Genomic DNA, 23,600 nt, shown 5'->3' on the forward strand with positions numbered 1-23,600 from the left:
GCATTTGGGAGTCCTTGTGCACATTCTGCTGAATGAGGTCCTGGACATCCACCCCAAATGTCTGTCCTGCCACAATCAAGAGTCTGCAAGCATGCTCCTCTATTTGTCTGTAAATCACTGTAGAGTATGGAACAGGGAATGATTGCACAGGCCTTGGAGAACCTCTGCAACTTGGGTATGCTGGGAGTAACCAAGTCAGTACCCTCTATATGCTGTTGGACTCCCAACATCCATCAACCCCAGTTGGCATACCCAATAGATACTAAGGGCCAGTGAGAGTGGGCAGAGCTCTCTCTCTCTCTCTCTCTCTCTCTCTCTCTCTCTCTCTCTCTCTCTCCCCTGCCCATCAGGCTCTCTTTGCAGGCTTTCAAACTAGACAAGAGCAAAAATGAAGAGTGCTGTGTAATTGCAAATCTGCTGCTGGTTTTGTTTTGTTTTCTAAAGGGGTGGGGGGCAAAGGTTTTATAGGATCTGATGAAAAGGCAGAGTATAAGCTTGCTTGTTTTGAAACCCAAGGTACCCAGTGGAGGCTGATCTGTTAGGGCAAGTGGGGCACTGCCCCCCCCAACCTGAATCTGCCCTCAGCCAGCCTTCACCTGCCTGCCTTCTTCATGACAAATGGCCCTGGGCTGGCAGCTTCCTCCCTCCATAGTCTCAGCGTAACCTCATAAAAGTTAGCAGCAATGAGGAGGAGGACAAGACTGGAATGATTAGCTCCACCTCTTGCTTGGGCTCCCTGCCTTCTGCACATTTTCCGCCCCTCATTGATCCCGCCCAAAGGCAACACCTATCCTTAGGCTGTGCCTCTGTAAAAGAAAGAAAAGAAAAGCTAACCTATCTATGCACGAGTTTTAAGGCTTCTTTCAACCCATAGCTTCTGTGTTTAAACAGCTGCTGCCTTTCCAGCCAAGAGCTCGTTGAATTTATCGCCCATGTCAGCTAATGTTTGCAAAGCAGTACACCAGGTCTTCCTAGACTGCAATAGTTTCTGGGCCTCATTCTCTGCTGTGATTTTTCACTTCATATTTCAGCTTGAAAACATCGCCGCTGAAGGCTTTGAAATGGTTTGGGCACCTTCCATCATGGCTGTGGAGCAAAGGAGGTTGTTAATCCTTACAAGGCAAAAGGTGTGATTTGCAGAAAATTAGGCTCATACTAAAATTCATTCCATTTTTTCTTTCTCTCTCCACTACTTGCCATGCCTTCTCCCAAAGAATCCTGGGCATTGTCATTTGGGCTGCCTTCACACAGCTGTTTGGTCCACTTCCCCGACATTTCCCTAGCTGTTAATTTCTATAGTATTTTTGAGCTTTCACAGGACATAAAAGCCACTTCTGGGAAGCCAATGCTGAAGACTCATTCCTGTGTTATTTGATTCCAGGAAAAACCCTGTGTGCAGCTCCCTTAACCTGAAAAACAAGGGGGATAGTGACAGAATTTGGACCAATATATTGGCAGACCATTCATTCCTGCTATTTTCATGGGGGGGATCCTGGGGGAACAGGAGTACACATCTATGAAAGGGTGGGGGAACAGCGATGTTGTCTAATGATGTTCACTGTTGTGTCACACAACGCCCACTGGTGCAAATGAAATATAGCACAACATGTGGCATATTGGTCAAAATGCTCCAGTTCTGTAAAACAACAAGCACTGGAGTATGAAAGAAATGTTAGAAAACAGGACAGAAGGACATACATTGCAACCAGGGAAACAAATGTGATTATTTCCCAGGAGTGCATGCACCCTTGGTGAAGATATCCTTGGGCTGTGTACACATTCCTACTTACTCTGTCTCTAGTTCACTTCCACCACTGGTGCTGGAAGCCAAGTAACCAAGGGTTTTGCCACAATTCAAAGATGTCCTATATAGCTTCTTGAGAAACACTTCTACTGGATGCCCTTTCCCCTCCAACCAGTTTCCATTTGATCTGAAAATGGAAGCTGATGTGTGTGCGTTCCAGGCACCAATGGCACATGCTCAGATAATAGCACATGCACAAGCGACAGCTTCAGTGAACTGGAGTTCAGGGCAAGGAAACAAATCAGGTAATGGGCTTCAGGTGAAGACATCCCTGCCCATCTCCGGTATGTACAGCAAGGTAAGATTGTGACTTGAAACACAGTTGGAGGGTAAACAATCTCACAGCATTTCAAGCTGCCAATGTGTGCAGAGACTTAGTTAGAGCTGGGTGGGAAACGTTGGCAGGTACTGCTGGGCTACATCTCCCATCAGTCCTGAGCACTGGCCATACTGGCTGGGGTTGATGGGAGTTAACTATGGGAGCACATTATTAAACGATGGAAGGCATCGATAACCAATGGTGGTTTTAAAAGATTAGACAAATTCATGGAGGCAGTCAATGACTGCTAGCCATGATGGCTATGTTCTGCCTCCACAATCAGATGTAGTAATTCTTCTGAATATGAGCTTCTGGAAACTGCAGGGGAAGGAACTGCTCCTGTTCTCAAGTCCTGCTTACAGGCTTCTCATGGACACCTGGTTGGCCATTGTGAGAACCAGATGTTGGACTAGATGGGCCATTGGCCTGATCCAGCAGAGTCTTCTCATGTTCCTATATTCATATGTTCTCATCCAGCAGGCTCTCCTTATGTTCTCTAGAGGCTGCTCATGTGTTACATTGAATGCAGGTGAAACATGTCTCTGCACATGTATAAGTGTTTGTGTGAAAGGGATTTGTTGATTTGGCCAACTCAACTATTCGCACACACATATACTCAGACTGTACACCGGTTGGATGCAATGTGTGAACACCACTTCTCTCTCCACCCATGGTCCACCTCCTTTAAGAGTGCCTGCTGTGTCTCTCCCTATCTGCTTTTGCATTTGTAAATGTAGCAAGCATTACAAAAATGTCCTACTTTCTCTAGTGGTGCAGTGAGGCAGGGAAAGGCAGGGATGAAACACAACCACTTGTTTCACAGCAGGAACGATGACACCATCTCCTGGGGTGCTATCTGCCTGTTTTCTGTATGCCAAATAAATAAAGCTCCCCACCCTCTCGAGAGAGAAAACTACCCAATAAGCAAAGCGAAGGTAGGCTAACATGGTTAAGTACTAAACAACACCAATGTCTATTTATACGCTACCTTTTCATAGTTAAAACAATGTTCAAGGTGGCTTGCAGCATGGTAAGAGTTACATAACTAGAAAACATATATATATAACTAAAGCAGTCATAAGCAGTATATTGAAAATATCAATAATTATGCAATAAAACCAAACAATCCCCACACAACGGAAAGGAGGTGTGGAGGGGCTCTTCACTTATAGGGTGGCTGAATGCGTTGAAGAACTGAGTGCTGGTGGGACCCCAGACATTTGCCACCTTAATTTGCCCAAAGCCATTTATATCCATATACAAATATTTTGCAAATTGGTGCAATGTGCCTGTGCCCTGCCGTCGAGTCTTTTAAGTAGCAGCACTACTGGAGGTCAGAAAGAAAGCAGGAGATGTTTAGATTTCACCACCCGAAAAGAATTGTCTTTCCTCTGGTCTGATCCAGCCTCTCTTCAAAGTTTAAAGCACCTCAGGTCTCGGGGTGATCAATGCCACCAACTGAAGGCACCAGATTCGCCTTACCGACTCCTCACCCCCACCCCACCCAAGCAAAAGCAAACACAGCCAGATTGTTTTCTATATCCCCTTTCTCCCTTGCCTGCAACTGCTTCAAGTGCTGTCAAGCCCCATTAGGCACAACGTGGTCCAGACTGATTCAAGATTAAGCCCTTTTTTGGTGAAATCCAATTGAGGACTTTTCTTACCTTGAGGGGGCGGCTGATATTACATTAACTAAGGCTGCCCACACTTTTCCACCCAGAAGCTCCGCAGAAAGAGAGAGAGGGAGAGGGGGAGAGAGAGGATCAAATTCTTCAGGGGAAACACCTATTGGGGGGGAGAAGGGGTTTCTGGGGCACCCCCTCCTTAATGCACTGAAGATCAAACCCGCTCCCCACTCCAAAGTCTTGAGCCTTCAGGAGAGAAAAGAATCCTTCCAGCTGCTCCAGGCTAAACCTACTTTCTCCAGTAAGGGAAAGCGATCAGGATGCTCCAGGGCAAAACATCTGGGAGGTTTTTATTAATACAGTAATTCAATCACGTGGAAAGAAGAGAGACACAGAGGTTTAAAAAGCTCTCTAGTGCCTTGCCTACAGCTTTTCCTCTGGTCCCAAAGGAGAGCCGGGTCTGCGACACTCATCCTGCCCTGCTGGTCCGGTATATGTCTCACCCACCAAGCTCGGCAACCTTTGGGGCATGGGACATCTATCTTGGTTGAGTGTCGTCTTCTGCTAAGAGAATTAACCTGTCTGCTGGTGAGTTTTCATAAGACCTCTGTTAAAGCAGGGGTTGGTTTTGTGGGGGTTGGGTGGCTTAAGTTTTGTGGGGTTTTGAAGAAGCAAGGTGTGACCTCTGTCTCTATACACGACAATATTGTCTATTTTATGCAGTAGGGAGGAGTGGGTCTGGTGTTTTCAGTTTCTCTTTCTTTCTCATTTTTCCAAGCTGAAATTCAGTTATCCACATTGCTACATAAGGTTGTGGGGTGGTTTTTTTTTATGTCTTCATGAAAATTTACCTGCTAATTTCTCCCATTTTGTGTATGCCATTTTTGCCAAATACTTTTGCAAAACAATGTTCCCGGCTGTGATGCATTTTTGTATGTTATTGTCATTAATATATGCTCTCACTCTCTCTTTTGCACACTTTACCCTAATATATACATTTTGTACACATTACGTGGATGGAGAACTGCATTGCAAAATTCAGATAAGTGCATATTTCAAACTCTGCCTGCGTTTTTGGTTCTCATACTGTTTTGGAAAGCACCAATTAGATGTGCCTTTAAATGTGAACTGAACTGAATTTCTGCTCCATCTCCATCTACAGTGTGCAGATGTGTGTCCCGATGTGCATAGCATCATCATGGCAGACTGTGTGCCAGTCTGCTGCACTGCCTGTGCACAAATATAATTCTTCCATGTACAAGGTGTGAAATTTGTCTCAACAATGGGCCTGGCAAAACCTTAACAGTGTATATCTGAAGTACAGTTGTGTAAGACAGTGCATAGCTGGTTGTGTTTGGGTTTCTCTCTTGTGTGTCTGTGTGGAGGCATGTTAGTGTGAACAGTTCCTCTGCAATAGCTTTGGCTAACCCTGGTTCTGTTTACACTGTAATTGTAGGTAAATCCTGAGAACCCACATTTATCTCCCATTTCATGCATATGCATTCTAGGAACTATGCAGAATGGGAGTGGGGAATCTTTGGTCCTCCAGATGTTGCCGAACTTCAAGTTTGAAATCCCATTGATTTTCATGAGAGGGAAAAACATGTACTTAACATTCTTCTTATGCTGAAATCAGTGAAGTAAAAAAAACCACACTCCAAAAACTCTTGATTTGGGCTAGATTGCCCCAGGGCATGAGATGTGTCACTGTTGCCCACTGCCTTGAAGGCGCACAGATTGGTTAGGCAGGTGTTATTTTTTAAATGCATTATTGACACTGATTTCCCTACCCTTTGTTGTTTCCTACTCTCTGATTCAAAGCTGAATTTGGCTTGTTTTTATTCTTTACCCTTCACTCAAATTAAGTGGAACAAGGGCAAACATTTTATAGCGCAAATTGGACCACTATTGGATTGCGGTTTGAGCTTGAGAATGTGTGTGTGTGAAAGAGAGACAGACAGACAGATGTCTGCTAAAAACACGGGAATAGCTCAAGAACTATGTTGGATGAAGACTATGAAGGGATGGAGCAGGGAGAGGAATTCACTTCAGGTCTCATTTAAAGATGTAGATAACTTCTGAAAGCAATATGCACACCAAAATGCAGCTTTCTTTTAGACTTCACTCTTCGCCATATTTTGGGAGGAGATTTGAAAATGCATGTACTGGGGGAAAGAGTGTGTAAAAATGCACATATTGCTGAAAATAACACATGAAGATGCATCATACTAGGGGAAATTACTTGCCAAATATTCCATTAGGCAAGATTGCAATAAAAAAAAATGTATATAGTAGGAGAAAGTTGAACTAAACTGCTGATGGGTTTTCATTAGGACTTTTTGTTTTTGTTTTTTTACTGCAAATTGATGTGAAAATGTGGAGAACTGAACTGAAGGTTTGAAAAATGAGACACTAAGAGAAACTGAAATCAACATATTTGCCCATTCATACTGACATGACATAACTATTCCAGAAGGAATTAAAGTCACCCTCTGGACTATGTTTGGATTTTGTTGTTTGGGGAGGGGTAGTACTTCTGGTGGAGGACATGTTGTGCTCCTTCTGGGGTAGTTTGTCCAACTTTGGTCGCTGCATTGCATTCTGCTCTCACCTGTGCCTCCTAAAAGCTGTCAGCATGGGAGAGTGGCCACACCCCAAGATTGGTTTTGACTAGCTGGCAAAATCAGGTGAAGGTAGCCAATTGGTCTCAAAACACTTGGCGAGCCAGGGACTTCCCCTGCATGCAAAGACAGGCTCTGGTGGGTTGAGTGGATGAGACCAATAATGGGTTCAGTGGTCAAGAAGACAGTTTCTGAATGTGCTGTAGAGGGAAGTGAGGGGCACATGAGGCTCATTAATCTAGGAAGGTAGCCCATCTAGGAGAAGGGAAACTCTGATCCTAAACCTCCGCTGCCTTGTGGGATATCTTCAGGAGAAGAAAATGCTAAGGAGTAAACCCTACACAAATCCAGAGTGGAATCCTTAAGACTGTTGGATGGCACCTTGTATGCCTCTGTCCAGCAACCCCTGCAGCCAAGCTGGTGCCAAATGTATTGCTCTGCTTTCCTTTGGACCACATCAGTGAGGCAGAGAGCCAGGTATTGTCGTCTGAGCAGCCCAGGACCTCCATACTCACTGCCCATGCTTGCCCCCTGGGTAGTTCACTTAAGTCAGGGGTCGGCAAGGTTTACCTCGCAAGGGCCAGTTCACTCCAGCAGAGATCCCTCTGCGGGCCAGATTGTGCGCATTTGTGAGCAAGCGTGCCAATGATTTCCAGCATCTGCGCAGGCGCAATTTCCAGCACCGTGGAAGTGAGTTACCGCGCTGAGCCGCACCAGTTTAGTGCAGTGTGCAAGGACTCGCCGAGCGGGCGGCTTGGTTCGGGGATGGCTCGTGGGCCACTTAAATGACTCCCGTGGGCCACTTGTGGCCCATGGGCCTTAGGTTGCCTACCCCTGACGGGAGTCATTTAAGTGCTGCTAATGCAGCGGTTTGACTTAATCCACAGAGGTGCACTCCATTGTCTCTCAAGACAGACAGATGCCAACAAAGGTTACTATGTTTGCTTTGTGTGTGTGTAAGCTGCCCTGAGAATATTTTTCTTTTTATTTCTGCAATTGAAGGGCAGCATAAACATTTTTAAAGTAACTACAGGCAAACAAATAAACACACAAGGATGGCCCTATGTCAAGTCTGGCAGTGTTGCATTATAACTGTGATTCTTGGGAACAGTAATGCTGATTTCTCTCCATAGAGATGCCTCCCTTCTTCCACAATTTCCTAACAGTGCCGTTACTTGAGGATAGAGCATTTGCTCCAAATGGAGCAGTGATTCTGAAATAGTAATTACCATAATTATTTATTGATTTTATTGGTCACTTTTTAAAAAGTAACTCAAAAGCAACTTATTAAAATAGCACATACCATAAAACTAAAACAAAGTAAAAGCTAAAGAAACTTTCAAATTTATGAAAAGGCAGGACAAAACATCCCACTCCCTGAAGGAGGCCACAGGTAATTTAAAACCAAAGACCTGGCAAAAAAGAAGCACCCAAGGACAGGTAATGAAGGTGACAGGTGGGTTTCCTTGGGGAGAATAATCCATCCCTAGTTCTTCTGCAACAGTGGTGGAAACCTGTGGCCTTTCAGGCATAGGTGCCAACTCCCTGGGGCCCTGGGTGCCCAAGCACCTACAAAATTCCCCATGAAGGGGCCAAGCACCCACAAATTTGGGGGCCAGGACCATGGCACCCACAGCCCTGGGCACCCATGGTCACAGGGCAAAGTTGGCACTCCTGCTTCCAAGTGTTGCTGAATGTCAACTACTATCCTGACCATTGACCATGCTGGCTGGGGCTGATGGGAGTTGGAGTCCAACCACAGCTGGAGGCCTGCAGGTGCCCCATCCCTGATCTTGAAGAAGTGTGCAGAAGTGTGTGGGCTGGGACTGGGAGGCAACGAGATATCCCTGAGCAACGGGGGGGATCTCGTCTGAAGGCAAGAGTAGGCAGTCCGAATTTTGTCTATTAATCGATGTCCACGATTCTAGAATCCAAGCTGAACATTCTATCTGTGTGCCTAAAGAATCTCTCTCTCTCTCTGGCACTTAGCTTAGGTGAGCGATATGAGCAACATTCCTTCCCTCCCCCCTCCGCCTCGACGTGCGACTGTGCGCCTTGGGTAAAGCGGTGAGTCCCCAATTGAGGGTGGGAAGCTAACAGAGGCGGGAGAGTTACTCTGAATCCCAGGAGTACCGTTGCCTTGTGCCCTTCCGTGGCCACCTGCTTGGTGCGGAGCAGGGATGGGCGACGAGGAGGGTCCGCTCCGCTGGCGAGAAGAAGAAGGCGCAGACGGTGCACGGCGGCGGAGCCTGGAATCAGGGGCCGGTTTAGTTTGGCCCCCGAGGTGGAGGAGGCGAGCTAGGGTTTTGCTTTTTATTATTATTAATAATAATAAAAAACTGGGGAAGGGTGTCAGGAAAGAGAATCGCTCCTTTTTCCATTTCTCCTCACACACCCGCCTCATTTGCATGCCCTCCTCCCTCACCGCCTCCTTTCTCCGAGGCGCGTTTTTGCGCTGCGCTCTTGGAGAGCCCTCGCCAAGAGCGCCCTTGCGCGCTCCGGGGGAGAAGACGAAGGGGGCGCTTCCGTTCGCTCCCACTTCTCGCCAGTCTGCCTCGCCTCCCACTCGCGCTTCGCCCCTCCGCTCTCCCACGCTGAGCTTCTCTTTCTCTCTCGGTGTGTGTGTCTTTCCCCCTCCCTCTTTCTCTCTCCTCTTGGACGTCTCAAGGCGACAATGACCAAGTCCCTGAGCCAGCCCGAGCAGAGGGACTCGGCGGTGGCGCCCTTGCGGGACTGCTCTGACCCGCCGCTCCAAAAGAAGGACGTGGAGCTTCTCCTGGTGAAAGAGCAGAACGGCGTACAGTACACCAGCAGCAACCTTCTGGAGACCCGCAGCCCGCGCTACAGTCCCACCGCCGCGGAGCCAGAGCGGGAGACGTGGGGCAAGAAGATCGACTTCCTCCTCTCGGTCATCGGGTTCTCGGTGGATCTGGCCAACGTGTGGAGATTTCCCTATCTCTGCTATAAAAACGGAGGAGGTAAGAGAAGTCTCTCCTCTCTCTCTCTCAATCTCTCTCTTGTACACATACGATCTTCTCTTCTGCATCTTTGTGTTTATCCATAGCATAACCGATCAGACTAGCCTGTGGAAGTTTTACGCGAATGGTTAGGAGAAGGTTTGGAAGCCAGGGAGTGGAAGGCAGGTTCTTGTCCCACTGTGCCATCCCTCGATGCACACGAAGGCCCTTAGCAAATCGCATGCTCCCACCCTCAGTTCCTACCAGGAGAAGGGAAATAGCAGGGATCTACCTCCTAGGGTTGTTATGAGGGTGGCCGTAGTAAAGAACACGGGGGCACCCTGATCTGAAACACGGTTGCTTACTTAGAGTTCATTTATTTGCTTATCCTTCACACCTCTTCCTTTCCCTTCTTCCAAACAGTGTCAAGGAAGTAAACACCACCACCTTCTCTTTTTTTAAAAAAATTATATTGAGTGACAGGGTTGGCTTGGGATCTCCTAGAACTTCACTGGATGAGTAGAAATTTGAATCCAGCACATCATGCTCCTTGTACTACTGCTAACTGTGCATTTTAAACTGTATTCTAACTTATACTTTAATCAACTGTTTTTGTGTGTGTGTTTTAATGTTTTTACTGTATTTATAGTCAGTGTTAGCTGCCTTGAGCCCGGTCTTGGCCGGGGAGGGTGGGGTATAAATAAAAAATTATTATTATTTATTATAGGATCTAACCTTGACAGTCCCAGCTGATGCACGTTTTACTTGAAAGGTGCAAGGGGTTACGGCTTGAAAGTGTCATCCTATGCATGTTTACTCAGAAGTGAGACCCGCTAAGTTTGATGAAGCTGAGCAACATAGTAGTGATTCCCACTGAGTCTTACCCCACTGATAAGTGTGTTAAGGACTACAGCTTGTGTTTAGGATTGCAGTATGAAACTCTTTGCAGACTAAAGGGGAGTGTAGTGGGAGCAGTTGGTGGAAAGGGCAAGCTGTTTTAAGCACTTCTGTTTTCCTCGACTATGAAAGAGGGAGAGAGCTGAGTTACAAACTGACTATGATGAACATTTCTATACAGATCCAGGACTTCAAAATTTCCCAGCATCTTGGGGCTGATTCATTCCCTGCACTCTAGTCAGTGTCTCATTTCCTGGTGACTCTGAATGGGTGATCTGCTGTGAATTGTGTCTTTTGGGCCATGAAACAAATACTCAGATTGTTTTGATTATTGTTATATTAATGATTACATTTTTATCCCTTTCTTCCTCCAAGGAACTCAATACAGTGTAGAGAGGTCTCTTCTCCACCCCTTCTTTTGTTCACACAACCACCCTGTGAGGCGGGTTAGGCTGAGTGAGTGATCAGCCCAAGCTCAACCAGTATCTTAAGTAGGATTTGTTTTTTTTTATAATAGTTTTTATTACATTTTTCCAAATTACAGAAAGAACAGAAAGAAAAAGCAGAATAGAAGAAAAAAAAGAAAAAAGAACAGAAAATCACATCCATTTCAATAGCTTATTTCAAATTTCCATTGGACTTCCCCACATCTCCCGCATAATGCATTCTTGATAATAAAGTCATCAGCAAATTATACCCTTATTTCGTGTGTTTCTTTATATTTTCAGTTGCAATTTAAGTTTAGATCTCTTATTCTCCATTTACTCTAAAAATATCATTTTTACCCATTTAAACTTTGATTCTTTCACAAATGTTAGCAATTTCATAGATAATTAAATTTCATTGCTGGGGCTAACGTTCCAAATCATACGACGTCTTATGTTTCATACAGCTTATAATACTTTTGCAAATAGTCTTTAAATTTTTTCCAGTCCTCCTCCATTGCCTCTTCTCCCAGGTCTCGGATTCTTGCAGTCATCTCGGCCAGTTCCATGTAGTTCATCAATTGCGTCTGCCACTCCTCCAGTGTGGGCAAATCTTGGGTCTTCCAATGCTTGGCGATAAGAATTCTTGCTGCAGTTGTAGCATACATAAAAAAAGTTCTATCCTTTTTTAACACCTTCTGGCCGACAATGCCCAGAAGGAAGGCCTCTGGTTTCTTGGGAAAGGTGTACTTAAACACCTTTTTTAACTCGTTATAGATCATTTCCCAAAAGGCCTTCAATCTTGGACAAGTCCACCAGAGGTGAAAGAATGTCCCTTCAGCCTCCTTGCATTTCCAACATTTATTATCAGACAAATGGTATATCTTAGCGAGCTTGACTGGGGTCATGTACCACCTGTATACCATTTTCATAATGTTTTCTTTCAAGGCATTACATGCCGTAAACTTCATACCGGTGGTCCATAACCTTTCCCAGTCCTCAGACATAATATTGTAACCAATGTCTTGAGCCCATTTTATCATGGCTGATTTAACTGTCTCATCCTGAGTGTTCCATTTAAGCAGCAAGTTGTACATTCTCGATATTACCTTGGTCTTTGGTTCTAACAACTCTGTCTCAAGTTTCGATTTTTCCACCTGGAATCCTATTTTTCAGTATCTTAAGTAGGATTTGAACCCAGATCCACTACTTTTGCATAGCCATCACTTGGGGTGCAACAATCCTCTAGTGATTGATGTGGTAGATCTGTCCTAAAGAAAATACTGTACAGAAAGGCTGCTAAATCAGAACTTTGTTTTTTGTGAAATAGATGTGCAGCAATCCACCCACCGTGGCTGTCCCAGAGAAGCTTGACTTATTTTGAGAGTGGATCAAATCCAGTCGCCCAGTGATCAGTGTAGGGCTGTGTACAGAACCCCCCGTCCCTATGAAATTACTACCTCAGGGACTTCTAAACTGTGGTCTTCCAATCACCAGTGGTGCACAAGCTTCATGCATGTGGCCTGTGGTGTGTCTCTAAAAAACAATCGCTATTTGAATTCTATAGAATTCTATTGGATTTGGATTGCAATGCAATCCAATACTACATAGAAGATAAACAGGGAATAAAAATGCAAATTAAAATCTAATGCAGGGCATTGCAATTGCTACAACAGGTAGAATATATATATATATATATATATATATATATATATATATATATATATATATATATATATGCAGGTTTTGGTGTCTTCGGGTGTCTTCCCGTGTAAGAGTCGGGGTGTCTGTGCGACGTTTCGATGAGGTCTCACTCGTCATCTTCAGGCTGGTGCTTTCGGCTTCTTGTTACTGGAACTCTCTGTTCCAGTAACAAGAAGCCGAAAGCACCAGCCTGAAGATGACGAGTGAGACCTCGTCGAAACGTCGCACAGACACCCCGACTCTTACACGGGAAGACACCCGAAGACACCAAAACCTGCATTCCTGTACCCGTGAAAATCTACGAAAGCATATATATATATATATATACACACACACACACACACACACACACACACATACATATATATATATTCCAAGTGGTCTGCCAAGACCCTCGACAATTTGCAGGTGGTCTGATGTGTGTATGTGCAGATTTGGGAAGTTTGGCCTATCCAAACTTTTCTGCCTTGCTGTATTTAAAGTTGGATGAAGTTCTTGTGATTTCCAAGCTTCTCTGACATGCAAAGGGGTTTGCTAGATCACATCAAGGACCCATCTAGCCCACCCTCCTCCTTCCCACGTCAGTCCCCTGCTGGGCCCTCTCAGCAACTGGTGTTCAGTAGATGCTGCCTCTTAATTCCAATTAGCCATCAGGGTTAATAGTTGTGGCTCACCCAACAGCTCATGCACCCACTGCTGGATTTAAGATTAATTTAAGATTCCATTTCCATGGCTTTGTATCTGTGGCTGTATACACACCATACATGGAAAACACATCTGCCAGCCTCCTGGCTAATAATCCTGGAAACTGTAGTTTGTCCCTCACAGAGCTACACTTCACAGCACCCTTAAGAATCCATAGTTCTCGTGGGGTTTTTTGGTGACTTTTTCTTGTGGGGCGCTTTAAATGTGTTGTGTGTGTGCAGTCTATGTCAGGGACATGCGCTCCCTTGCTGCCATTCCACTTGAACAAGAACTCCCCTTCATTGCAGAAACTGCAGGGAACCATGAGGACTAGGCAGTTGTGCAGAGTTGCATGATTTGACAGCTGTGTAAATTTGTCACAGTGCAACCAGGTGCAGAGCAATGAACTAGGACAGTTCAGATTTCATCTGGTCAACAGATAAAAGGGATAAAGGCAGGGCCGGATTTAGGTTTCATGAGGCCCTAAGCTACTGAAGGTAATGGGGCCCTTTATATGTCCAGCTGTCCTTTGTCAACAACAAATTGTCGCTGTTTTTTTGTGTGTGTGTTGAATATATGCTATATGGTAATTTATGGACCTAATAGGTATCTGAAGCCATTTGCACATAACAAAATATGTATTTTATCAAAGTAATTGTTGAACCGAAATACAATTAAGAAGAAGTATATCAATAGTGAAATAATTATTAAGCTCTAACGTAAAATGATTTTTTTATTCATAACAAACTTAATAATGCAAACACATTGGCATTTGGCAATAACAAAAGTTCCTTTAGAAACACAGTTTACAAAGACTCATAATGAGCAAACCAGGGATATTTTAGGGAGCAGGCTAGCAGGCGGGGCCCATTACTTACATCATAGGAGCCTACACAACACAAAACACTGTTGCGGTTTGTAGGTTTTATTTTATTTCTTTTTTGTCTTATATTTTGGAAATGTAGATCCAGGTGTTTTTTCCTTAAAAATTTTTTGGGGCCCCCAAGAGAGTGGGGCCCTAAGCTATAGCTTGTTTAGCTTATACGTAAATCTGGCACTGGATAAAGGTGCTTCTCCTTAAGGAGAGGAGGTGTTGCTGAGTGGTACAGCTTCTGCCTTGTATTCCAAAGGTCCCAGGTTCAGTCCACAACATTTCCAGGTAGGGCTGGGTATGTGCCTTGTCTGAAGCCCCAGAGAACTGCTGCCAGTCAGAGTAGGTGATGCTCAGCAAGATAGTTCAAGGGACTGGTTTATATAAGGCTGTGTACACACAGGAGGCCCAGTCCTTCTAGAGTCTGTCTAATTGGACTTGCTTTTGACAGCAAGATGCCTTCTGCATGCTTGCTGGAGTAACTCCATCTTTGGGAATCTGCCAGTTCCATGCTGGAGGAACAGAGAGCATGGCAAACAGATGGAGAACTCTTGGCAAGACTGGGGTAGACGTTTGGCTACAAGGGAACCAGCAACAGAAGACACAGCTATGCTATAAAGCCTGGACCACTTGGTTGCCAGATTATACAACAGTAGCTAAACATACTTCTTGCTTTTCAATAAATGATTTTCATTGAGTTTTAGTCAACATGCAATAAACACAGAGCAATATAGGCAATATAGGGACACAGGTGGCGCTGTGGGTTAAACCACAGAGCCTAGGACTTGCTGATCAGAAGGTCGGTGGTTCAAATCCCCGTGACGGGGTGAGCTCCCGTTGCTCCGTTCAAAAGCACGTCAAAGTGCAAGTAGATAAATAGGTACCGCTCTGGCGGGAAGGTAAACGGCGTTTCTGTGCACTGCTCTGGTTCACCAGAAGCAGCTCAGTCATGCTGGCCACATGACCCGGAAGCTGTACACCGGCTCCCTCGGCCAATAAAGCGAGATGAGTGCCGAAACCCCAGAGTCAGTCACGACTGGACCTATTGGTCAGTAGTCCCTTTACCTTTAATATAGGCAAAGTACGTTATAGGAATGTCTGCAACAGGATTTGGAGTGGTATTGCAAAACTTCATAGCACAGAATATCTGTAGCCGTGTGCGGTGATTCAGAGTGGACCAATATAAGCGGAAGTTCTCAAGCAGAAGGTAGACGTTATAGATATGCCCTCCACAATGTAAGCTGACTCATTGAAAGTTGCAGTGGAAAATAGAACTCAAAGGGGATAGGTGAATGTGCATTCCCCATAGCTTGGTGGGAGAGCATCTGCTTTGCATAGTTGATGGCTGCAGAAACCACAAGCTTTGGATGGAAGAACAGGAGAAGAATACTCACCCAATAGACATTTAGGAGCTCCGGCCTGTTGGGATAATGAATACCTCTGGCTTTGTCATATAGCTCTTCTCTGGATTGTGGTCAGTATTCAGTAATGGCATCAATATGCAGAAGGTCCCAGGTTCAATCCCCAGTATCTCTGAGTAGGGCTTGGAAATGCTAGATGGACCTAATTGAGCTAGATGAGTCAATGAACTAAATGGGCCTGCTTCTGCAAACCTTTACAATAATGTTTTTTACAGTGAGTTTTGATAGGTATAAATTAGAATTGCAAGGGATGGAACTAGCCTCCTAGAGCTTATGTTTTAGGGCCCAGAAAACAGTTTCCAGTCAGAAAACTTGCTTTGTTCAAGTTTACTTACACTTGCTTATGTTTCTGGTTACAAATGCAACATAATGTTCACATTCTGAAACTGAAGAGTGTTTGGCAAATTTGTCATGTGCCATTCACACAAGGAGGACATCACTTGCTTGCCCTGCGTATGATTCCTGTGCATTTGATATCTGATGGCTGAACTTGTGAACTGACTTGGCTGAAAAGCTTTGTGTTTGAGATCATGGGGTGATAGGAACTTTCAATTTCTTTCTTTCTTTCTTTCTTTCTTTCTTTCTTTCTTTCTTTCTTTCTCACACACATGTACCACGTAACTTTATGTAACCATTGACAGGTGATGGACACCCATATCTGAACCAGTTATATGTGGGTCACCAGAACCCTCAGGCTATAATCTTGTCCACATATTACACTCAATGCATGAGCAGTCTGTGTACCTCTGCACAAAATAGTTGATCTGTATACTCGTACAGTTATTCACATGCAATGTGCAACTGGTGTACAATTTCTATACCTTTATACACAGTAGTTGAGCTGTACAAATCAGCAAGTGTACACTCTTCCACACAAATGTGTGTGTAGGGTCAGCATGTACCTGTATTCAGTGTGACATGTGTCAACAAGCCAATAAATAAATATCTTTCCCAAGTTAAGTAATATGCATGGACATCCAAACCAGTCGTAGGCATTAGAATGATTATTCCCTCATCTAGATAGCTGTGGATATCCCTACAAGTCCTCTGGTGACTTGCTCTGACAACCCCACACCTAAGCAAGCCCTGGGCCCATTGTCATTTTGAAGTTGGAGATATATCAGATTAAAGCTCTCTACCAGCCAGCCCATGAATTTGGGTCTTTCATTTTCATGCACAAACGCCGGATGCTTTAACTTCAATCACCTGGGCTTAAAAGATTTGGCCCGATTCCCCAAGTAGTAGCATAAGGATATTTAAACGCACACACACACAAATCATTTCCTGCATTCTGGGGCTTTGTTCTCTGGTGATTTATTTATTTATCATTTGCCTTGGGAAGGTCATGGATGAGAGTTCTGGCACAGTGCGTCCTTTGTGCAGACGGCTTATCTCTACTAGCTCTTGCAGTAATTCTCCCCAAAGCATGACAAAGGTGAATGTAAAAGTCCATTTTCTTTGTAAAGGGAAGACATTATGGGTTGTCTGGGCTATGCAGGGCCAGTGTTGGGAGCTGGCACTGCTGGGAACCTGTCAGGGCCTTCGCACCAGAAGCAGTCGTGCTGCTGACTAAGGATATCAAAACACATTTTTTTCTGCTCTGCCCTGTATTCATTGCATGCAGCGTGGTTTCCATTCTGCTGCAGTTCATCTTCCACCAAAGCCAACCTTTTTCATATCAGTGTCTGCTGCAGAAAAATTGTGCAACTTATGTACTTTATGTAATTCGTGACATTGTTCCACCCTGTTCATTTCAGGGCAAAAGGAAACACAACGCAAAGGGAGGAATGTAATCAATTACATATGATTTTGCAAACTGAAAGCAACAACAATGGCAAATGTAAATTGCATTCACGTGTTTGATATTAGTTCCGGGCATGGGGTAGCATTCAATGTTAGGGTGGCACAGAGCATACCCACTGAAGTTAATGAACATTATGATTGCCGTATTTACTCAAATGCAGTGCTTTTTTTTTAAAAAAAAAAATATGTTTAGGGGTACTCTCATTTTCCTACTCATATTGAAATACTGCCCCTCAATTAGGCCAATGTTTAGATTCATGAAATGTTTAGGGGTATGCATACCCCTACGTCCCCCCCAGAAAAAAGTACTGCTCAAATGTAATGCGCACCTCTTTTGGCCAAATTATGTCACGGAGATTAGGGTGTGCATTAGATTTGATGGTGCATTAGATTTGATTGCAAGCTTGAAAAACACCCTCTGACTTGGCAAATATGGTACTTTTGTGGTTTCAAGGTTTTAAAAAGAGAGGTGTGCATTAGATTCAATGGCACATAAGATTCGTGTAAATATGGGGATTTCATAAGGTCTACTCTGAGTAGGACTAGTGTTGCATACTACCTATAGAATAGCATATCGTGAGCATCAGCAGTTTTCACTCCCTTTTCTATTTTCATCTGAATTCTCTGAGATCCCTACAGCCTCACTTTCTCATCTTTATCCTTGCTCTTTGCAAGTTTGTGAGTTGTAAGAAGTTCGAGGAGGAGGAGGAGGCTCCACTTAATTTTGCTCTCTCTTGGGTTGTAGTGTGGAGAGTGCAAGCAATTTATTATTATTATTATTATTTGCTCAAGGAACCCCAAAATATGGAGCAAATACTGAGTTGCCTCTCTGCCTAGACTGGGAATAATTTAATGCTAATGGTGCACTAGATGGTCTTTGAGCAACTGTGAATCTTTCATGTTCCAAAATGCATGCAAATCTTAATAAGGATGCTCCTGCTCCACAAGATTTTAAGCTGAGACACATGGTCAGTGGCGCTGGATGGTGCAGCTCTTGCTAGACTGTCCCAGGTTGAATTGCAAATGGGGAACTACATGTTTCAATGCACTCCATGTAATAATGTGATATAGAAGATTACAGTATCGCCAATTAGGGGTGGGGTAAAAGGTCAACCTGAGGGTCACATTCCCTCCTGGGCAACCTTCCAGGGGCCACATGTCAGCGTGTCCTTGGACTCTGATAACACCTCCTGCTTCCTTGGATGGAGGTTATAGCAGTGAGTGTGTGTAGAAACTAGCCTCCTGTACAAAGGTTAGAATTTACATTTGTTGCTCTGTCCACTTGCCTCTGGCTCTGCCGATCTCTGAGATATGGAGCTCGAAGTTTGCCCAGAAATGAATATGGCCTTTGGGATGAAAAGGGTTCCCCATTCTTGGGATGGGGGTGACATGAATTGCTCACCCAGGCACACACTTTTGGATGTGTGTGTGTGTGTGTGTGTGTGTGTGTGTGTGTGTGTGCAAAGCACTCTGGCAAATCACAAAGCCATTCACCTGACATGTGTCAAAAGCCTTCCTATTGTTCCACGATCATTCTATTGTTCGTTGGTTGGTACTCTGCTCTGCTGGCATGTGTGTAATACGGGGAATCTTTTTTGCTACTGGAGAGCTATTCTTAGCTGATGGAAATAAGAGCCCAATCTATGCCTGCTGTGTCTTGAACCGCTTCCTGTAGAAACCGCATGTTGCACGCTAGTCGAACGGCAAACTACTGGGGGAAAGAGCAGTTTGGAGAGCTCCTTTTGGAGCTCCTCATAATCTCATTTTTCCTCAGACCACCCTGACCAATTTGGTGCCACCAGGAAACTTGGCTGTTTTGCTACTTGCCCCTAACTCCAGGGCATTTATGAAAAAGTTACAAAACACAGGTTCCAGAAGTGATTCTTGGGGGGTTTTTACATCCCTTCATTGTAAAACAAAAGTAACAACAACTCTGTATATTTATTCTGACTTTCTGCTTCCTTGGAACTTTGGAAGGGAGGTCCGACAGCTCGCCTGTCAATCATTTGACATAGTTATGACATCAGATGACTGGTGCATTATCCTGCCCACCTGTTGAAGTCCTTTGCTCAGTATTTGATAAGTGCTCAACTGCCAGCTGGTTGCTGGGCACTTGGAAAGTGCAGTGCAAGGTGTTTTGCAAACCATATTCCTAGTGCTTGGGAAGTGCAAGGATTGGGAAAAACTGCAGCCTCATGGGACAAATTTGACCTGCAAGTTGTAGGTTCTCCATTCTTGCTTTCTGCCTATAATATATATGCTCTCATTTGAAACCAAGAACTCCATCTTACCCATCTTGGTTTGGAGGCTTCTAGCATTAGCATATAAATGCTTTCAGTATTTACAGTGTCTTTCTCCAAAAGTCTTTGGCATGTTCACTTGTTCTATGGTGCTTTGTACTCGAATTGCTGTCATGTCCCCCTTGTGCACACTGATTCCCTAGTTCTACACCACTCCCATTTGCACCATCCTAAACAATTTAACCCTCATCCCTTGAGGATGATTTACCCTGAACTGGAGACTCCTCATCTACTGTCAGCTTTCTGAAAGTTGCTCTGCCAGAATTTCGGCTGTCATGTCCAACAATCTGTTTCCATTCTGGTTCACACAGAGCCCTTCTTCTTTGTATAGTCCTGGCTTGTCCCAAAATGCTCTCCAGCACCTACCAGATCCAGGCATCTTTTCCTGACACCAGTGTCATGGCTACCAGCCATGATGGCTAAGCTCTGTCTCAGGATGGCCCAACTTTTCATACCAATTGGGCCACAAGAATACTTTGACACAAAACTCACAGGTGCACACTGCCTTATTGGACCGGGGTGTGTGTGTTAACGAACACTTTCCCCAGCCCTTGCACTGCCTTCCCAAAGCTGGGAAAGCACTAACTAGGCTTTGGGAAGGAGGCAGGAGGACTCTTGAACCCTGCTACAGCCTCGTGTCTCTTTCCCAAAGCCCAGCAACATGCTTGAGGGCAGGGCCATCTTAAGCATAGCCGGTGCCATGGTGCGAAGATCCCTCCAGCGCCCCTCCAAAACAAGAGAGGGGGCGGTGGAAAATGTCCTCTGCCTCCCCCACCGCCCCGATCGTGGTGGCTGTGATCAAGCAGGAAAACGTGCTGGAGGACATGCTCTCTGGCGTCAGGGCACGCGAGAAGGCAGCCCAGGAAGGCTGCACACCGCCTTTTGCCAGAAAGCAGAAGGAGGACAATGACCGGGAGCAGGGCTGTCTTTAGCAGATTCAGAGGCTTGGGATCCTAAGCCTCTGTGGGGATCGCTGTCCTCCTGCAGAGGCTTGGGGAGGAAGCTGCATGCCCACCAGCCCACCAGTTGGTGGGGCGCAGCTGGCGGGTGTGAAGGGAACAGGGAGGCTGCTGGCAAAGCTGCACAGCTCCCCCACTGAGAGGCCGGCGCCTTGGCGCAACGAACCACTAAGACCAATGGGAAAGACGGCTCTGCTTGAGGACTCGGCTGGGGTTGTCAAATGTTGCCAAGGGCCACCAAAAAGGCCTTGGGGGCCGCACATTGGACCAGCTTGCTGTATCTCCATGTGCTTCTGAATACCAGTTATTGAAAACCACAGGGGAGAGTACTCTTGTGTTCAGGTCCTGCTTGCATATTTCTCCTCAAGCACCTGGTTGACCACTGAGAGAACAGGATAATGGACTAGATGGGCCATTGGCCCAATCCAGCAGGACTCGTCTTATGTTCTTATATCCAGGTGGGGCTAGGACAAAGCTTACCTGAATGAAAGCTTGGAGAGCCACAGCCTGTCGTTGTAGACAATACTGAGCTAGGTGGCCAATGGTATGACTCAGTATAAGGCAGCTTCCTTTGTTTCACTAAGCACATGCCCACAAACTCTATCCATCAGGGACATTCTGCACAATACATCCGGCAATTTACCAGCATACCAGTTATTGCTGTTTATTGAGATAATTTTATTTGGTGCCTGGGTCATGAAATGGTGAGGTGAGGATAGTCTGTCCTGGCCTTATCTCACTGGTGCACTGAACTCACACAGCTGCCCAACTCACGTGTTTCCTTGGCTTGTGGATTAGGGCCTGAGATGCTTCTTCGAGTGGGGCTCTCCTCTTGCTCACAGAGCTTTGATCAAAGCTTCCCTGATGGTTTTCTATAGAATGAAGAAAATGCTGCTTAAGAAGGGGGGAGGGGAGGAGGCAATCATTAGCAGTGTGGGAGGATTCACTCTTCTGTTATGTGTTAAATCCCTTTCATTTGGGGGAGCCTCAAATATATATATTATTTTCTTCAGGCCACAAGGTGGAGCCATGTAACTTTAAAATAATAATTAACTACAACGTATATAAATGTATATGCTACATATTACCAGCTCCTGAAGAAGTCAAGTAGATATTTTCAGGAGTATTTCTTTATTTTTATTTTTCGTAGTACGAAATCTTTGGTACACGTTTTCCCAACCTGGCACCTTCTAAATATTTGGACTACTCAGTGGTGCTAGCTGAAGGGTTGAAGCCCCAATCATCTGGAAGGCACCAGTCTGAGAAAGTCCTCTCTGGAATCGTAAGCATGTACTTTACAGCTGGGAAAAGGACAAATCTGCTGAGCACCAGTTTTAAACACCAGCCATCTAGATTAAATCATCTGTACATCATATTTAGCTGGTCAGATCTTCACGTGTACCACAGAATGAAATCTCCCTGATCCCGTACAGCTGAATTTCAGCCTTCGGTTCAAGGCAAATGATGCAGGTCCTGTGCTGAAGCTAAGCAGGTCTTGCTCTGTGTCTGAGGCTACTTGGGAAAGCCATGATAGAAGAAATGTGGATTTGTGAATAAACACGATCCAATTAGCAAACTTGAGATTGGAGTTCTCTTCAGCTTTTGGTTCTGTATTACTTTCAGAGTAAAAACAGGGATGTGGAGCCTTTTCCCTTTCCCTCAGAAGTACCGTAACTTTCTGAGGACTGAATGCCAATGATAGGTGGGGCTGGAGCCCAAAGGTGGGCAGGACCAGAAGTAATACGTAGGCAGAGCAACAAGTGTGACTCTAGCCCTTTCAGAGAGGGGCCCAGAGAGACCCAGGTTTAAAAAGGTTGCAACATTTGAGACTTTTTAGTTTAGAGAAAAGACAAGAAGAGATGATACGGTAGATGTATTGTGGTAAAACTGGATAGAGAAAAGTTCCTCTCTCATAGCACTAGAGCTATGACCATGCAATGAAGCTGAATGTTGGAAGATTCAGGACGGATAAAAGAAAGCTCTTCTTCAACCAACACAGAGCTAAACTGAGTCACTAGACCTGTGGCTGCTCCTCCAGACGTAAAGGACAGCAGATCTGACCTGGTGTTTGTTTTTGTTGTTGTTTTATTTGGAGTAGCTTCTGCTGAAGTAAATACTTGCGAAGTTTGGAGCTATGCAGAATGCTTTGTTTTCATAAGCAACATGGATGCTTCTTTTATCCAGTGAACAATTTTTGTATCATTCAGAGAATGGATACCTGCTTTGTATGCAGAGAAGAACAGATTCAGTTAAAGTTCATTTTCTGTTGTATCATTTTATACTTTACATATTGTTGTAACAAGCACCCGCTCCCCTCTGGATGAAATTGCAGAGCGAGAACTATTTCTTAAAAGGCTGTGAAATCTGGAAAGCAGAATTTCCACCTTTACAGGGCACTATGTATGTTTAATTTGGAAGAGAAACAGACTATTTAAACAAAAACAAAAACCTGAGGTTTATGAGCACTGTTACAAGATGTGAAAGTGTGTGTGCAGGGTGGCGGTGGTGGGGTATAATTTCTCCCTTACAGTGTCTCATCTTGCACACTTGAGCTTTTCAGGATAAGACTTGTAAATGAACACTTTGATGTCAAATAACAGTCACGTGGTTTGGAATAACAAGGGTAGGAAGTGCTCTGTCAAAGCATTCGGAAGAGATTGCAGGATCAAAAGGGAGCAGCTGGATGTGATTTGCATCTCTGCAGGACTTTTTTTGCCAACATTGGGAATCACAGCTCTTCCTGGGGGTGGAGAGGTCAGCCGTGGCTGAAGGAACTGAAATATTACACTGAGATCATTAGTTGCACGGCTGTGTAAACCTTCCTATGAGCACCTTAAGGTGGGTGTCCAAAGAGGTTTACTGTTGCCACAGATCAAAGCTGAGGGACACCTTGAAGCCCCCACCTTTGAACTTTATCTGTACTTGAGATCCATTATGATCTCTGGTTGTGTATCTGCTACAGCTTCATGGGTTGCTTATTTCACAAAATCTGTATACTGCTTGAATGAAAGAAAACAACAACCTAAAAGTGTTTTACAGAAATAATAAAACAAAACAAACATCACTAAAAAAAGAGAGAGTTAAAAATGACTTTAACCATTCCAAAAAGATTGAAATCAACGATAAGCTAAAAACCAGACTAAAGTGCGTGTCTGCTAGAGTTTCACATGTCTGGAGAGACTTGCCTAAACAAAAATGGTTTAGCAGGTG

At 44.7% G+C, this 23,600-nt stretch overlaps 1 protein-coding gene across 1 annotated transcript in view; it reads left to right on the forward strand.

Annotated features, from left to right (window-relative positions):
• The first annotated feature begins 8,336 nt into the window (after positions 1 to 8,336).
• SLC6A2 (solute carrier family 6 member 2) overlaps positions 8,337 to 23,600 on the forward strand; it is a 57,403-nt gene continuing 42,139 nt past the window's right edge. The window contains exons 1-2 of the mRNA XM_082232926.1: positions 8,337 to 8,436; positions 9,038 to 9,347. Of these exons, the coding sequence (XP_082089052.1) occupies positions 9,044 to 9,347 (304 nt within the window). The 5' untranslated portion in view covers positions 8,337 to 8,436; positions 9,038 to 9,043. The remainder of the gene's footprint in view (positions 8,437 to 9,037; positions 9,348 to 23,600) is intronic.

Source organism: Podarcis vaucheri (genome assembly GCF_965113315.1).
Source record: "Podarcis vaucheri genome assembly, chromosome: 7".
NCBI lineage: Eukaryota > Metazoa > Chordata > Lepidosauria > Squamata > Lacertidae > Podarcis > Podarcis vaucheri.